The sequence below is a fragment of the Ambystoma mexicanum genome, chromosome 9, assembly GCF_040938575.1.
Source record: "Ambystoma mexicanum isolate Mex_15411 chromosome 9, UKY_AmexF1_1, whole genome shotgun sequence".
NCBI lineage: Eukaryota > Metazoa > Chordata > Amphibia > Caudata > Ambystomatidae > Ambystoma > Ambystoma mexicanum.
The window spans coordinates 737,306,916-737,325,319 of record NC_090931.1 but is presented as its reverse complement, the minus strand read 5'-3'; the positions used below and the strand labels follow the sequence as shown (position 1 = coordinate 737,325,319).

Here is an 18,404-nt window from a genome sequence, read left to right as displayed (position 1 = left end):
TTATGTATCAGAAGGAGGACACGGAATTTCATGCATATACGAGTTACTGAAGTCCGCAGTGAGATGGGAAGGTAGACCAGGTCAGGGGGAAGTGGGAGGCGGACCTGGGAGCACCACTGACAGAAGGAGAATGGGGCAGAGTGAAAATGTACCACAAGTAAGTATCGCGAAACTCAAGATTCCAGCAGATCCAGCTGTATGTGACACACGGAGCATATCTGACTCCGTACAAAATAGCCAAGTTTAATCAGACAAGTAACCAGGCGTGCCCGAAATGCTGAGAGAGAGATGCTAACTTGGTACATATGTTTTGTGCATGCGTGGAAATTAGCAGAATCTGGAGGGAGGCAGAACGACTGCTGGCAAATGCCAGGATCACGCTAGATGTAGACTCTCCAAAAGCCTGCCTGCTGCGATGCTTACCGAGACCCAAGTGGGCTAAACATGTAAGCAAGCTGAAAGACCTGGCGTATATTCTGGCAAAAAGGAGAATAGCAATGGGATGCAAAGCATGGGCGAGACCAGTAGCACAAGTGTGGTGGAGGGATTTGTTAAAATGGGCCAATGTGGAGAAGACGGCGTGGATGGCAACGTCCAGCAGGGAGGAGGAACCAGAAGTGAGAGGAGTAGATATGTGGAGACCGCTCATAGCCGATTTAGCTGCCTCTGTCCACGACACTCAGGAGGGGGGGAGATCTCCGTAAGCGAATCCGGAGCCACCAGTGCAGTGCCGCTGATAAAAGTGGGACAGTGGCTGGAAATGTAAGTTAGGCCCAAGGGGAGGGAATGGGAGTTGGGAGTTGGGGTGGGAAGTTGTAAAGTATTTACTTGTATTTGTTTGTGAATATTGAAAATGTACATGGTTGTGTTTGCATGGTTACATAAATAAAAATACATAAATAAAAATTGTTTAAAAAGAAAAGTTGGTTTCAGACCAATGAGAGGAACAGAATCAGCGCTCATATCAATATGGGATGACTTGAACATAAACGCCGACAACACCCAATGGGCCCTCATATTATTGGACGTATCAATGGCTTTCGACACAATCAGCCACGCAACAATAATAAAAAGACTGATGGAATGTGGCATACAGGAATCTGCACTAAAGTGGCTTACCTCATTCCTAACAAACCAGACCGAAAGAACCTACCTAGCAATGATCACCTCAAACACTTAAAATATATCCTGCGGAGTCCCACAGGGATCCAGCCTCTCCCCTCTGCTTTTCAACATCTACATGTACCCACTGATGAAAATCATTTGAACCCACGGACTAACCGCCTCTTACTACGCAGACAACACACAACTGATTGTGAAAACAAACAGAACCCAGGAAATTAATGACTGCCTCAACAGCTGCCTCACACACATCTACAACTGGATGACAACAAAGAACAAAGAACCTTAAACTGAACCCGGAAGAAATGTAAATAATGCTCTCAACCAAAGAAATCGACACAGGCAACCCACAACTGCACTGGCCGGCCGGCATGAGAATGCAACCGGAGACTACCAGCGTAGTAAATAACCTAGGAATACTCATGGACAACAGACTATCCCTGGAACGGCAAGTCAACGCAATCACCCAAAAAGTGTTCTTCCTCCTAAGACTACTCAGAGGATTATTCCCTTACAACTCATTCCCTGACAGAACCCTCACAATCATATCCGTGGTACTCACAAGAATTGACTATGCAATCAGCCTCTACCTAGGAATGCTGGAAAGACTCACCAAGAAACTCCAAAGGGTGCAAAACACAGCAGCCAGGATTCTATTAAGACTAAACAGAAGAGACCACATCACTCCAGCACTGAAAAGCCCAGTAAAAAAACACATTGAATTCAAAGCATGCTACATCGCCCACAAAGCCTTGCACAAACAAGGAGCTGAATTCCGCAAAGACAAGATCTGTCGGTACTGCCCAAGAAGGTGCCTAAGATGCAGCAATGACCTACAAATAGAGACAAAACATTGCGAATAAAGGAAATTCGGCAGCACAGCGTTCTCACGTCTAATTGCAAACCTCTGGAAGACCATGCCCAAAGAAATCAGAACCACAGAAGACCATATTACCTTCAGGAAGTGACTGGAAACCTGGTTATTGAACAGACAATGACAACCACAAAGGGACACAGGCAGCAATAACATCACAGACCAAAAAGAAATACACCAAGGGACACGGTTTCACAAAAAAGCACTAATGGCTTAGAGGACCAGAACACGGCACCACCCCCAACTCCTGCCCGCACCCCTTCTACGTCCCACCAACTAGACTGAGCCACGAAATACTGTAGTCCAACCAAAGGAAAGATTGTAGGGATAGCACCAAACCCAATAATACACCAAGGAAATTCAAACAGGTCATCCACAGAATCATAATGCCCCTCAACCGGTCCACCCACAAACAGGGCAACCGTAACAAAACCATGGGCCACCCACCAGAGCACCCTCCCCTCTATACTTAGAACCTCCTGATGAGAACCCCTCTGCATACGTTCTGCACCCTACGACCACAACTAACTGGGACGAATAACAAGGAACACACTAGGTTTCAACCACCAACCTGCAACCATAACCGCAAGGGAAGTCAGCCCAGACCTGGAGAGGAGGCAAGATGGGCCGACGAACCGCAACCAAGAACGTTGGTAGATACCAACAAGCGACAACCAAAGAGTCACACCAGAGGCTCCACCAAATCAACTCACTCACCCACTTCCCCTTCCTGCTCCTCCAACATAACCAACGCCACTACACTAGACATTGGGCTAGCCACACTACACATAAACACACCAAGAATCAATTCAATGTTCACACCCCACCATCTCTCTGAGATTCTGGAAGCACATGTAGGGCCTCATTACGAGTGTTGCAGCCTGGAAATAAAGGTGCCGGTAAACTTAGTGGCACCCCTATTTCCGGGCTGCCACACTACAAGTCTGTCTGCAGGAGCCGTCACGCCCAGCAGGTCTGACCCTGCCGGGCACAACTGCCCCTTTAGGCAGAGTTGTCACGGAAGCACTGGCACCGTGAGCAACAGTGCCAGTTCTTCTGAGTCCCCACTTACCAAATCCGACGCCCGACTTCCCGCACCACCGGGACTTGTAATGTCCCGGTGGCACCGGGAAGTCAGGGGCCGGAAACAGTGTTTCGGGATTGGCAGCAACATAGTGAGGCCCCTAGAGCGAACACCTGCCACAGTCCATAAAACCATCAACGACACAAATGCACTCCAAGACACCAGATAGTCATACAGCAACAGCCACCTGTGACTCTGGATTTCTCATGGATACAATCTAACCAGTGCGCACAACCACAACCCACCACAACATCACACGACACACTAACACCAACACAAACACTGGCACACACCCGAGGCACTGTGCATCCCCATACGGTTACAACGCACGGGTCCTCCCGTACCTCTACCACATACCCCAGCAAAAAGCAGGCAGTCTCTGTAGGGATCCATTTGTAGCATTTACTTAATTGCACGGCAGAGTGCAAAAGTGCAGGGAAAAAGGCGGCATACAAGCGTGTATGCCGCCTTTTGCCCTGTACTTTTTCACTCTGCCGTGCAAATGACCAAAAGTGGGTGAGTGGGACCTGTGCATACCAAAGTGCAAGCATACAGGTCCCTTCCGCCGAATTACAATGGGACTCAAAAACAAGCCCCATAATATCTTACGTATGGTGTCACAGATGGCCTCAAAAACTTCAATAATTTACTGAAAACGTTCAGAACTTGGACAAGACTGGACTCCTGGAGGGCCAGTTTAAGGGGACTCCTTGGTTTAATCCTCAACCTCCCGTGGGCTCCCTCTACCCTAACCCAGACCTCTGTACACCCTAGAGGTGTGTACATCATGACTAGATAAAGGTAACACCTACTATACACTATCTACTTATAGACTGGACTAGGAATGGGGGCATAAAGACTGCAGTCTTCTCTAGCGTACTACCTTCGGGAATTACTAATGCCAACCTACTCTGAAGTGTCCCATGACAATGATAGTAAATTGTGCCATCTCTCGCTCTTGCTTCTATCTCCCTTGCTCTCCTCTCCGTATTCTTTCTCTCTCTCATGTATTCTTCCCCCTTCTCTCACCTTCTCCTGTCTCTACTCTCCTCTTGTTCTTTATCATCTTCTCTCCATTTCTCTGCTCCTTCTTCCTTCTATTCTTCCCGTCTCCTGGCTCTCCTCTCCTCCTATACTCTTCCCTCTCCCCCTACTTCCTTCTAATGTCTTCTTATCCTGTCTCCCATCTCATCCGATTATCTCCCCCAACTTCCTCCTAGTTTCCCCTTTTCTTTTATATGCTTCTCCCTCCGGTCTTCCTCGTCCTTCCCCTATTCTCCCTCTCCCTCTCTTCCTACCCACTATCTGACGGTCCCTCTGGTTTCTCACTCTCCTGCTTCTACCACTCAGTCCTATCCTACAACCTCTACAGCTGTCTCCCCTCTATTCAACCCTTACTTCCTCTCCCTTTCACTCGTGCTCTCACTCGGAACCAATCTCACCTACTAATCCGTTCTGCCCTCAACCTTTATATCTTCACTTCTCTCTCTATCGTTTGTTCCAGCACTCTCAAAACACCCACTTCACTCTCTCATGCTTTGTACCACTCTCCATCACACATTATACCTCAACATAACCCTATTCCTCAATATCTAATATGGTATGCACTGATATTGTCGAATTGAAAACGAAGAATGAAATGTACATCCTCAGGACTCTGAGTCCAACTTATATCCTCAGCATGGTCTCTCGGTTAGCCACCTCCCCTCTTGTCCTATTCCTAACACCTTTCAGCCATCATTGGCCTTGCAGGTCTTTCATACCTGGGCCTTCCTTCCTGACTGCTTCCCCCATTCCCATTGATCCTTGTCTGCAACTCACTTCTGTGGCCAATCTTTGTATTCCTTTCCCCAGAGTCCGGGTCCAGACTTCCCTTCTTTTAAAAAACAATCTTGAATCTGCCACTTTTACCTACTTTGGCGTTTGTGGGGTTGCCATGGCCTTGTCCCGTTGTTTCCAGTCATGCGAGTCAACGTCCTGCTGTCCTGGGATGTCAGTGCCCTCAACGGTAATCTGGAGGTGATCAAAGAAGTGAGACTCGCGTTTGGCGTTAATTCCTTTGTTCGTGAAGATTCCTCATGTGGATGAACTGCATTCTGGAGCTGTCGGTCCCGCAAGAAGTACTATAGAACGCCTGCCAGATATGAGGATGCAAGCCAAGGTACCACTGACAGTGGTACCAAGGTTACAGGTATGTTCAGCAGAAGTAGGGGGTTCAGGTTGTGGAGCCGTCCCAGGTCCCGCAACCCACCTCTGGGTCAGGACCAGATCTGGCATACATACTGGTAGACCACTTATCCCAGGTCGGGAGGGATCCCTGCACCCCTCTTCCCTCATGATAGAGTTAAACCCCTGACCCCGCCACAATGTCTGCATACTTGTTTGAATCAAGATGTAGAGCAATAGTTTGGTAATAGCTAATAATACAATTTATGATTGCAACAAAAAAAATTTGTGGGCAGTATCAACAACCTCTACTTTTCTTTTACTAGTGAACACAGAGGTGGTAGGAACCTGTAGTCTTTTGATTCTATCCTCCACATCTAATGGTCAATACTAATCCAATGTAACATTGTACAGTATTTGGTGCTAAATGGAATGTTCAAACCCCTTTGAATGCTCTGTCTAAAATAATATTCTAAATAGCAGTGGTTTCAGCCGGGTTTAAACCCATGTAGTCTATGTTGTACTCCAAGTTAAATTCATGAATCCAATCTTGGTTGGTTGAATATTTGAACTTCTGGGGTTTAATTGCAACGATAATCGGCTGCGCGGGCATGGGTTGCAGAAACATTAACTTTTCACATCTTGGTTGGCCTTTAAATTTGGTGGAAGTGTGGGGCAGGGAGTCAAACTGCGTTTTAAATGTCTGGTTTAGGCAATCACCAGCAATGATCTGAATGTATACAGTTATCAAAGGTGCAGAGTCGGCCACCTATGACACAATGCACCACACTCAAGAACTAAACAAACTAAAAGACATCACATCAGGTGTGACAAGGCCAAGAACCTGAACTTGTCAGAGTGGGGCGAGGGGGAACCAGAACTAGTTCCACCTCTGATAACAGCAGAGAGGCCCCAAATTCCTGTTTTCCCCCCTTGTGCTTAAATGCTCGCATGCAGACCATTTTCTCCTACCATGTCTCTTAAATCAGTTGCTTGCCTATATTTTTCTTCTTGTTCCAGCTACCCCGAGTCTAGACATGACTAGTGTGACCTGTATCAAAATCCCAAAGAAAGACCAGGAACAGCATCACCCACCTTCGAGAAACTTCAGTGGTGCCACCTGACGAGAGAGAGAGAGAGAGACAGAGAGAGAGAGAGAGAGAGAGAGAGAGAGAGAGAGAGGGAGAGGGAGGGAGGGAGAGAGAGAGATCCAGGAAAGACTGCTTCGAGCAGCCTTTCGAGCAGCCTTGTGAGCAATGCGGTCCTGCCTGGAAGCACCACCGGGGGAACGCTTGTTTGAACAAAACGGCTAAACCTGCAGGGACATCTTCAAAACGTTACAAACACTGTCACAGAGACAGTCCTTGAAACCACAAACAATTCCATTGAACTCTGGGTTGAGCCATTATGCGACAAATAGCTGTGGAGCCAGTGGATGGGGTTAAGCTCCTTTTAAATGCTGCAATGCACACATACACTTCCCGGGACAGAGGAAACCATTTAGATTTTATAGGTACAGAACAACAATCAGGAACCAGAGAGGGAGATCTAAGTGAAGACAGGAAACAGGAAGATGTGGTTTACTGGCTGAGGTTATAAGCGGAGGTAGAATGCAAACAAGAGACAAGCCGGAGGAGGGACAGAGCGGCAGCATGTGGAGGAGACTGTTGGAGCAGGTAATATGTTGGTTAAGGAGTGATAGTGGTACTGCATTGTGAGAGTGTGTGGAAGTAAGAGAAGTGTAGAAGTAAGAGAAGTGTGCGTAGTAGAAGGAGGAGGAGCGGTAGAAGAGAGAAGAAGCTAGGCAGTAGTAGAAAGGGGAAGTAGTGGTGTAAGAAGGATAGAGTTAAAGTGAAAGAAGTAGTAACATGAAAGGGTGGAGGTAGAGGAGATGTAGAGTGCATTTCAGAGCAACAGAAGATTGGTGGGAGGAGTCGTGCAATAGAAGGAGGTAGAGTAGAAGGGCAAGGTGAGAGCGAGCATATGGGGAATTAGTGTTCTATAGAATGTAAGGATTAGTGTTTTGCACTTACTAGGTTATATCCACCTAAGCAGGGTGAGTATAGGGACAGTTAGGAAGTCCCCGAGGGAGATTAGATAGCTGGCACACCGGGGAACATCATTAGTCACAGCCAGCTATTAGGCAGTAGGGGTTACCGGTCAGGAGCACTACCCAGCATTATGGACACCTGGGCTAGGAAGGGAATCCCAAGGTTGACAAGATAGGTAAGGACGGGCCAAGTGCTCACAGCAATTGAAATATACACTTTAACGTTCCTTGAGATGCTGTGATGCGAGGCACCACCAAAACAAAAGAGAACCCATTTCCTGTCTCCCGGTATATTTAAACCTCAACACAGGACATTTTCATGCATCAACCACTAAAGCCTAACACCTCTCACCATAACGCCACCAACTTCAAGACTAATAATTCGAAAACACTCCAGAATCCCAAGAACACTTCCCACCTTTTGAGTAACCCTCAATTTCTCTACACCTTACTCACAACACACAAACGCAAGCCAGCCACTCGCAAACAGCTTTTAAAAAAGGCCCCATTCCCAGACTTCAAACATCACAAACTTACAACTCTTAAGTACTACTGACAGTCGCAGCCCCTGGCCAACATGTACCCACACTTTCAGCACAAGGAACACAACGCATTCAATGCCTTCCACACTTCTCACATAGAAATCATACAAGCATAAAGAGCTTGGGGTATGTTTGATCTGCACCTCAACACAAAGCACTGCAATTTTGCCTTTCCCTCCCTCTCAACCAAACCCACCCACTCTCTTCCAGATCTGCCAGAGCACCTGGAGACCATACAAATCCACATAACATAACAATACATGCATAATCTGTATTACTTGTTGGGACCTTGGGACTTGTAAAGGATAAAAAGGAACAACATTCTGTTTTAGGGATGAAGCATTAAAGCCAGTCGTCACTGCTGAAATCAGCAGTCATATGCTGTGAAGCCTGATTTATGGGCCCAAATGTAGGGCAGCACCACATTAGGAGGCTTACATAAGGCTCAAGATGAGATTATAAAGTGGGAGTGATTATATATTTTAACTCTAAAACAGATATCATTTTATGATCCATACTTCATTGCACATAGTAATTCATGCTAATTAAATGATTCTTTTTTACCGTAAAGCTGCTTTTCAGATCAGGCAGTAATACTAGTAGAGGTTATTCCTGTGGGACTGCTCTGCTGGTACCACTGATCCAAACATATCTGTTGAGCTCTAAGTGTGGAAGCAGTGGGGACAATGATCTATGCACCAGTTATTTATTATATTTTGTTCGGGTATATTCTTACTCTCTTTTTTGTTGGGAGCATTTGTCCGTTTTTAGGTAGCAGAATTAGATGGTACACCACTTATGCAGGGAACCTACTGGAACATGACTGCTCATATTTCTCTGCAGAACAGGCTTAAAGGCTACTAGTAACTGCCGCATCGGTGGGTGCTAGGCTTCAATCCTTATTTTCGAAAATTATGATCAAAGAAGAAAGGCAACATTCAAGCATGCAACTGATGCTCAGTGGCTGCGACAGAGAAGTCCATCTTATATTTTGAACCCCAGCAGAGAAGGACCTTGGAGACAATAGGCAGGTGAGGAAGAAGAGGCTGGACAAGTCAATGCAACTGATTGATATGAGCAGAAAAGTGAGGGGGTTGAGGTGGCAGACACCAGAAGTGGTGAATGAAATCTTAACCGCCATCAGGAGCCACGGGCATGCCAGTGAATATTGTCCGGAATGTCTCCACACAGACTAGTTATAAGAATGTCAATGGTCCAATGTGGGTGCTAATTTAGTTTGATGCACACATTTGTAGTACACAGCTTGCTTTTAACACAGACAGTACACGCCCTCCTTTACTTTAGGTTGACCTAAAGTGATGTAATGTCAATTGATGACTGTGAATTGCACTTACCATTTCTGCAATAGCTTCCTGATTATTGTCCACCTGTGCAGTATCACAGAGAATGACGGAGCTACGAGACTGTTGTTCTGGATAAGGAGACTGCAGCAGCTCTATTAACACTGGGATGGCTCCAAACTCCACAAGAGCTCGTGCAACAGGCTTGTGTTTGGAGATGTTACTCAGTACGCCTAAGGCCACAGACTCCAGCGTCACCACCTTACTTTTTAGTAGTTCTACTAACCATGGGATCATTCCTGTATTTAAAGCAAAAGATGTAAAAAAGTGAAACAGGATTAGATGTTACTGTGGAATTGTGATAATTGTTCCTGCTCTTTAACATCCCAGACATTGCTAGCAATATATCAGACTTTCACATACTGGGGTGCACTATTTCTACTTTATGTAGGTTAGTAAGGGAGTGGATTGTTCTTAGAGTGCCAAAAAATGCAGTTACTCATTGTAATCCTGCATGGTACCTACCCGAGCATTCACTGCCTCATGGTTGTATTAGACATCCTGCTGACAGGATGATGGGACATAGGAAAGCCCATGCATAAATACACAGATCCTCTGCTTAGCCCATTTATCTGAGCAGTTTTACAGTCCCCAATACCCGCAGACATCAAAGGGATCATCATCGATTTGCAAAAGATGACATCACACACCCAATTTATTCCTACACATATCTTATGCAGTGTTTAAAAAGGAGGTTGATATCATTACAAATGCCTCTTCCAATTGTGGCTCTGCTAGAGCAGTTAGTTTGCCAGTTGCAGTGCATACTCCTTCACCCACTATAAAATAGATTTCAGATCCACATATAAAAACATTACAATACATAAAACATTTAAAATTAATTCCATTACAACCCTGAAATATTTGTTTTATGAAAATGGCGGGAGTATGAGGTGCAATCATACACAATTATATCAACATATCTCCAGAGAGATACAGTGCATAAAAACAGAGTATTATTATAGTTAATCATAACAGTGGGTCAAAGCAAATAGAAGGTCTCGAGTGTCTTGCACAGCCCCTTTGGGCTTTCTTAACTATATCAAGGAGGAATGTTGGTTAAGTAACTACCCTCAGGCTATCACAATCTCTACCCGAAGAGTTGAACAAAGGATCTTGTCAAATATTGAGCATGAGTGTTGAGCAGATTCCTACTAGGAAAGTCTGCCATTGCCTGTAGGTGCCCTTCTCTGTGATCTATGGTGAACGGATTGGGTTGTAAGGCTAGCACACAGGCATTGGTATGCTTGTTTCTAGCCTGAATAATCCACAGAAACTAGAAGACAGTAAAAGGGCTTGTATTAAATATTTGCAAACAGACTGGGTAGGCTGAGGTGGGGACACACTAAGGGCCATCCTATTCTAATTTCCTGTGGGCTCCCCTCCACCCTAATCCAGGCTTTCTTAATTATGCCGGGTGAATGTAAACTAGAGATTGGTAACACCTACAATCTAAAAATACTCGCTGGCTAGCTGTCAAGGCTTAAAGGCAGAAGCCTTATGTAGCTTACTTCCTAAGGATTCCCTAGCTTTTCCCAAATATAAAATGATGTTGTCAGAACTGTGCCAATAACAGACACTCTGGTCCATACTCTCTCTCATTTGCTCTGATCCTGTCCTTTCCCTTATCTTACCACTCCTCTCTCCTCCCTCTCCTACTCTACTTTAATATCCCCTTTCCTCCCCTTCTCTGTCCTCATGACTTTCCGTCCCTCTCTTCTGTCCCTCCGATGTGGCAGACTCTCACTATCTCCTCACAGCTCCTCATCTCTCAAACTTCTTCACTCTGCTACTCAAAACCCTCCTCACTCTGCTACTTTCACCCCTTCTCACAATGCTACACAGGACTATGGTGTCCTGCTCACCCTACCAGGGATCTACTGCCGTGATCCCTCTTCCAGAGAAATAGTGTCCTACTCAAGCTCTCAGCAATATGGTGCCCTTCTCACCCTTCTCTACTAACCTCTCTCTCTCTCTCTCTCTCTTTACCTACGCACACTTCCTCCACTTTTCTCCTGCACACTTCTCTTCGCACACCTCTTATAAGCCCCTATCTACTATCCTCACTTTCCTCCAGCACTCACTCCCCAGCAGTTTACCTACTAACCTCACTGCCCTACTTCTGCCTCCCAATATTCTCTCACTACTACCTTCCCTTTCACATACTGGTACCACTCTCTGTCGCCAGCAATATCTCACCTGCTCTCTGCTCCAACTCTGCAACCAACTCTTCAGCACTCCTCTCCTCCATCTGCTCTCCACTTGGTCTCTCGGTCCACCTCCTGACCTCACCCCTGCAACCCAAACTCTGCCCTTCACTTTCTCACCCCTTATACACTGCGTGTTACACCTTTTCGCCAATGGTAGCTTAGGCGGCATTGGTCCCTGTGTGGAACTATGATTCGAGGAAACTCTGATATAGCAAGAGAATCCTATGCCAGCAGTCTAGTTGTTTCACGTTGCCGTCAGAAACACGTGATCAGTCATCTGATCCCTCTTAAGGAACCCGGAACTCCGCTTCAACGCGTCGCTTCTGCTGAATGTGATGCTCCGTAAGTTCGCTAAGATTCAGAACCTCGAACCCTATTGTATCGACAGCTATTCAACTCTCTTTTTCTCACTAACACTCCTTTTTGTTATAGAATTGTATCTTGTCTCGGCCTGCTCACTTCTTCTCCTTCGTTCAGTCCAGGGAATTCCCTCGTCTCTTCAAGCAGGGCTCTCCATTTGATAATCCGCTCTAGTCAGAAGGTCTGCCTATCGGAAGTAAGTCCAATTCCTACATTTGGTCTTTCTTTTCTTTGTTTAGAACCATACTTACCATTCTCCCTTTGTCAGTTGTTACCCTCCTCTTTGGACTACCACTCCTTCAACTGCCCGAGAAGACCCACTCGAAGGATCTAACTCCAGTCATATCTAAAGTTAGTTCCGCACTTTCCTCATCAATTTACCCTTCATTCTGATTTTCTCATACTTATCTGTTATTCTCGTTCTGTAGGTCTCTTTCCACTTTGCCACATAGAGAAGACTTTGCCACATAGAGAAGGGCCATCCTGAGAGACAACCAGTCCTGACTTCCGGAGTCTTTCCTTACAAGAAGGCTGATTCAAGATCTTCAGGGTTTTCTTCCCCAGAGGGTTTCCCTGGGGTCCGTGTTTCCCCTCACTGATTCTTTTATGTTCGGTACTAGGGGGAACAGGGATTCCGGGGTGATTCTTCTCTTCTGCTGTTGCTGCTCTGAACACATTGGCATCCGATTAGGTTAGTGTTTTTTCTAAATATCCTTTTTGGGAATTGATAACACAATACCTCAACGGAGTTAAAACTGTTACACTGTGTACCTGCTGCCTTTAACAACTCCCTCGATCCATTGGCTCCAGCGCTCACCTGACTCGGTAGGCCAAATTATGTCTGTCTTTTCCACAGCAGATATGTTACACAGTGGAAATGCTTTACAAAATCCTCTAAGCCCCTCACCCTTTTCCAATATGGTTTTGTTTGCAGTCTCTAAGGGTCTATCTGTTTGCTGGTGGACTGGAATTTTGTTTTCCTTGTGATTTACCTCCTGTGCTGTTGAATTCGTTTGGGAGAATTTCAGTGTCTCCCCTTTCCCCTGCAGTCCCTTCTCACTCCCAGTTAATTTTCTGTTGCCCCACCATTCGCCTGGGATCTGTTTGGGGTCGGCCGGTCAGGTGTTGTGCGTCTCATTTCTATTTGGCAAGGAAATTCCCAGACCAATCCCTATCTGTTCTTGAATTTCATTCTGCTGGCTACAGTGCAGGTTTTATGGTAGCTCCCAAGGGCCTTCTGGGAGTTGTTGACTTGAAACAGAAAAAGATAACACTGGCCAGAATGAGTACTGGGAGGAATTGTCTGACAAAGGGTGTCACCATTGGTAGCATGCATGGCACGTAAGGGGGTAATAGGAAGAGCCCCCTCCCCAACTCCCTCTCCTCACTTCATGGTTGGATCCCCGTTCCACGCGACAGTCATGACCCTGACTCTGTCACACTAGCAAGCCAGGTAAGAGGTGCATGGTCAGCGATCAGTGAAAATTTGCACCATTCAACAAAATATTTTAATGCTTCTTTGGCCCATGTTCTTGTCAGGCACTCCAAATTCAGGACAACATGATTCCTTTTCCTACGGAAGAGTTAATGGCTTGTGTGGGGAATGCGTTGTTCACACTATTCTGTTCTTGCGACAATTGCGCCAAACCCAACCCTAGAGGCATTAAGCTGGAGAATAAAAATCAAGCTAAAGTCGGGCATTATGAGGAGGGGGTGGTTGCAAAGTGAGCTCTTTAATCTCTTGAAGGCTTCCACTGTTGTGTTAGCCCAGAAGATCTTACTGTAGTAAGACCCTTTGAGCATATCTGTAAGTGGTACAGAAACTGTTGGAAAATGTGGTATGAGCCATCATTAGCATCCAACGATGCCCAGAAAAGCACTGAATTTTCTTTTCATCATAGATGTGTGACTTCCTGAATAGCCTTTACCTTGACCTCCTGTACCCTCCAATTGCACAATACCTTTCCCCAGTTTGAACCTCCAGTAATTTTCCAAGATTAAAGCCAAGTGGCACTTATCAAGGTTGGCTTTCTGTCCGGTTTACGCTATAGACTGTGGGTGACCAGGTACAAGTGACACACATGTTCCGACCAGGTTATACTGTACACACACAATGTCAACCAGGTATGTCTCTGCATATTCCAGAGGCTGCAAGATGCAATCCATCATGCCTGAAATGTGGCTGGGACTCCATGGAGCCCAAATGGCAACACAGTAAAATTGGACAGATGTGGGCGTGGCTAGGAATGCCATGGTGAAGATGGCTCCCTAAGGGCCTCCGGCGAGGCAAAGGAAAAAATGCTGGGTGCTCCGTCCCCACATACCTGTTGAGATTGATGCCACCGGATATTGAGTGGTTTCTGCGCATATCGGTCCTCAGTCTTCTTGGTTGTTGCTTGCTGCACCAGAACTTCATCGCCCACTTGAAAGTCTTTGGGTACTGCCCTTCTTCTCAGGTCTTTATCCATCTGTGCCCTCTCTTTTCTTTCAGTGTCCCTTCTTAGAACTTCAGGGCCTCCTTCGTGCTGGACAGCTGGGTGTCTCACAATACAGCTGCGTACCGCGTACCGTATAATTAGTGCGCAGGTGCCTTGTTCGTGCCTCGTGGGGGTGTTCCGGTAATCTCGTAACAGCCGGCATAGCACTTGATGGGGTTAGCACCCTTGATGCAGGCTCTCTGGATGGGCTTTTTAATGCAGGCCATGAATCGTTCAGCCATTCCGTTTGCTTGTGGCCATCTGGGGGTAAACTTTTGGTGGGTAAACCCCATGTGATTGGCAAAGGATGCAAACTTGTGGCCGTTGAATGGGGGTCCATTGTCAAATTTGATTGGCCTTGGGATGCCCCACTCGCTTAGTACTTCATTGAACGTTGCTACTACGTGGGCATATGCAGTGGTTGCCATTTTCTCAAAAATTGGGAATCCTGAATATTCATCTATGAACAGCAGGAGATATTCTCCCGACTCCATGGGTCCATAAAGTCAACCACTACTCTAACCCATTGTTGGTCTGGGATGTGTGTCGGTTGTAGTGGGAGGGGGGGGGGTCCCTGCCTTCGCTGTGCAGTGACATGCTAGGCAGTTCTTCACACATCTGTCAACCATTGAGACCAGAACGGGTAACCACACATGGCAACACAGCTGTCATTTCGTGTTGTCGGCACCCCTGTGCCCTTCATGGGCTGACTTGATCACTTCGGCTCTAAGTGTCACAGGGATGACTAGTCAACTCCCTCTTAGTAAGATGGCATGGTCCTTGACAGCGAGCTCTGTGTGCATCATTGCAAGCCTGTCCATCTCTTCTCTGCACACCCCCGGGTGGTTTAAAACGGCGCATCGTTAGTCTTTCCACTTGTTGTTTCCTGTCAAGCGGATCGCCAACGCCATGGACGGTTCTACGGCGGAAGCACCGCGACCCTCTCAAGTGAGATCGCTGGTGGGAGTGCATTGGTGGCCACGTAGTTGATATATTCCGGGTCACCCTCTCTGGAGATTGGCATGTCTGCTGGATGGCGAGACAGGTAGTCGGCTGGATTGTGGGCACCACCAGACCGGTGGATGATGTCATAGTCATATTCTTGTAGTCTGATACCCCAACGCTCTATTCTGGGTGGCATCTTGGTGCGTGGATTCCAGAACAGGGACAGTAAAGCCTGATGGTCTGTGATAAGTGTGAATCTCTTCCCTATGATGAAATTATGGAACTGTTCACAGGCCCATACTGCCGCCAGGCTCTCTTTTTCAGCCTGCGATTATGCAGATTCGGGGGTGGCTGGAGCTCTGCTCGCGTATGCGCATATGTGTCTTGGGTGCGTATCTGGACTGCGTATCTGGGCTGCTTGTCTGCGCCAGGATGGCTCCTAGCCCTACAGGGCTTGCATCGACGATTTCTGTATGCCAGTCGGGGTCGAAGTAAGCCAGGTGACAGGCTTCAGCTAGGGCTGTTTTGAGGGAATCGAATGCCACTTGACATTCAGCCGACCAGGTGAACACAGTGTCTTTCTGCAGTAGGCGTCGTAAAGGTTTGGTGATGGACGCATAGTGGGGGATATAGCGTGCACACTAGCCGGCCATCCCTAGAAAGGATCGGACGTCTGCCACTTGTGTCGGTACCTGTAGGTTCGAGATGGTGCTGACCTTGTCAGGGTCCGGTGTTATGCCGTCTGCAGAAAAGATGTGCCCAAAAAATGTCAATTTCGTCTTGCTGAAAGAGCATTTCCCAATGTTGAGCGTCAAGCCAGCTTCTTGGACTGCTATGCATGTTGGCAGTAGTGCGGCGTCGTGGTCCTCTCGGGACTTGCCGTAGTCAAGTATATCATCGCTGTAGTTCAGCGCTCCCTGGATCGGTTTAATTACCTGTCTGATGGCCTCCTGAAAAATTTCAGCTGCTGAAGAGATGCCGAAGTTGAGGCGTCTGTATCGAAATAAGCTGTTGTACTCTGCACCTGTATTGATTTATCCATTGTATTATTATGTATATACTTTTTATTTTTACTATGTACAAACTACTTGTAACCTCTGTAACTCATTCGACTGTAACGATTGTAATTTATGCTTAAAGTATACCTGTAATCTTGTGCAAATGTGCCCAGACACCATTGGGTTTGGCGCGCATTACAAATAAACAAACAAACAAAGGTAGTGATGCCCCTCGAATCAGGGTGTAGTTACAGCTGGTGATACCCTTGATTCATGTCTAATTTGAAGAACATCACAGCCTTATTGAGCTGGACAATCATGTCTTCAATTCGTGGGCCATGGTGCCATTCTCTTTGATTGGCGGTGTTTGCCATCCTCATGTTCACGCATAGTCTCAAGCGCCCTCCTTCGTTGGGCACGATAACTAGAGGTGACACCCAGGGGGTCGGGCCTGTAGCCGGCTCGATGATGCCATCATTGAGCAGCTGGTTGAGTTCTTTTGAGAATGCCTCTTGCAGATGGAATCCCACTCTACTGGGATGTTGGGGAATGGGCTGGACAGTGCTATCAATGTGCAGTTTAATGGGAGCTCCTTTGAGTTTCCCATGTCCAGCGCATAGGAGTGAGAGGTTTGCTAGGATTGTCTCCTTCGTGATGAGGTTCTGCAGTGTGGGGGTGGCCTTCATTGTGAACACATTTTCTTTCTTGTCGCCTGGTGGTGCGACCAAATGGATTACGTCACCTTCATGAAAACGGATATCGATGAGGCCTAGACAGGATGCAGTATGGTAGCTCAGCAGACATCGCCCTTTTGTCAGGCTCCAGATTAGATGGATGACAGGGATGACAGTGGCTACAGTCAGGCCTTTGTGCATGAGCTAACGCTTGAAGTGTCCTATGGAGTGAAGGGGCAGAGTTGCTCCCCACTGGAAAATCTTCGAGTTAGTTTTGCCCAACGTCGGTTTCTCAGGGATTTGTAGGAACTCTTGTTCGCCCATGATGTTGATGGTGGCACCAGGTTCGACCAGAAAGCAAAATGGTCTGTTTTCAATGTTGACGACTATCCTGGGTGCCTCCCTCGTCTCACAGTCATACAAGATGAGGTTAACATATCCGTCTTGGTCTGATTCATCATAGTCGTCTCTTCCATAAGAGGGTGCAAACTGTTGGTGCATATTGTGTTCCTGATACATTTGCGGGAGTCCGTTGTATTCGTCCTCAAGGAGTGGGGCTTGGTCATAGAGTTCATAGTCTCCAGGGTGGTACTCTTCCACAGCTCTTACATAACGCTGTTGTCCTGGTTGGTAGAATCTATTTTGGTAGGAGGGGCCTTGGGGGGCTCAACTTTACATCCTGTTTTGTGGTTGCGGAGTCACTCGCGGTGTGGGAAATGGCCTGCCTTCCCTGCAGATGGACTGGAAGTGCCCTTCTCTTCCACAGTTGGTGCATCTTTGAGAGAGTGCGGGGCACGTCCCTGAGTGTGAGAACGCCATTCCGCAGTGGTAGCACTGTCTTTGTGGTCTGGGCCTGGTTTTACTGTCCCCTCTGTAAGGTACAGCTCCCCTGTCACCAGGTCATTGGGATGTCGGTGAATTGCAGCAATGAGTTCATGCCTGTCTTGTTTGGAGCTGGAGGTGTCCGTCATGGATGCTGCCTGTGCGTTCACTCTTTCAAAAATTCTTGCCAGCTCGCTCACTTCGTCTATCAAAAGAGGTTTCTTCAGTAGCTGTTTCTTCAGGGCCGGGGACAGGCATCCTTCTATCACCCGTAGCCTTATTGCCTCGTCCTACAGGAATGCATGAAACTGACAGTGTGTGCCTTTGACTCTCAGGCGCGTGATGAACTCATCGATTGTTTCTTCCCCCCTCTGCGTACACTGATTAAACATATAGCGTTCATATTCCCGATTCGGTTTAATCACACGTTTTTTGTTTAGGGCGTTTAACAGTGAGGGGTATTCTGGCTTTTCTTCTGGGGGAATCGTCTTGATGATCGTCTTGATTTCACTGCCAAAGAGGTTGATAAACATGTCCAGTAGATTCTGTGACTTTTCCTCAGCTGCTGCTATTATGAAGTGGTTAAAGTCTTCCATCCTTTCAACCCATCTTGGGCCTTTGTCTGCTTGTGGGGTCATGGAGAACGGAAGCGGCATGTGCAGCAAAGTTGATTTGGACCTGGGTGGAGGGGGTGGTGTCCCTGGGTTGCTCATTGTAGT

At 46.9% G+C, this 18,404-nt stretch overlaps 1 protein-coding gene across 2 annotated transcripts in view; it reads right to left on the bottom strand.

The window, feature by feature from the left end:
• The window catches only part of ANKAR (ankyrin and armadillo repeat containing), a 1,891,262-nt gene that overhangs the window by 733,764 nt on the left and 1,139,094 nt on the right, over positions 1-18,404 (bottom strand). For both annotated transcript variants that reach the window (XM_069615641.1, XM_069615642.1), the window contains exon 13: positions 9,194-9,438. In XM_069615641.1, coding sequence (XP_069471742.1) covers positions 9,194-9,438 — 245 coding nt within the window. The remainder of the gene's footprint in view (positions 1-9,193; positions 9,439-18,404) is intronic.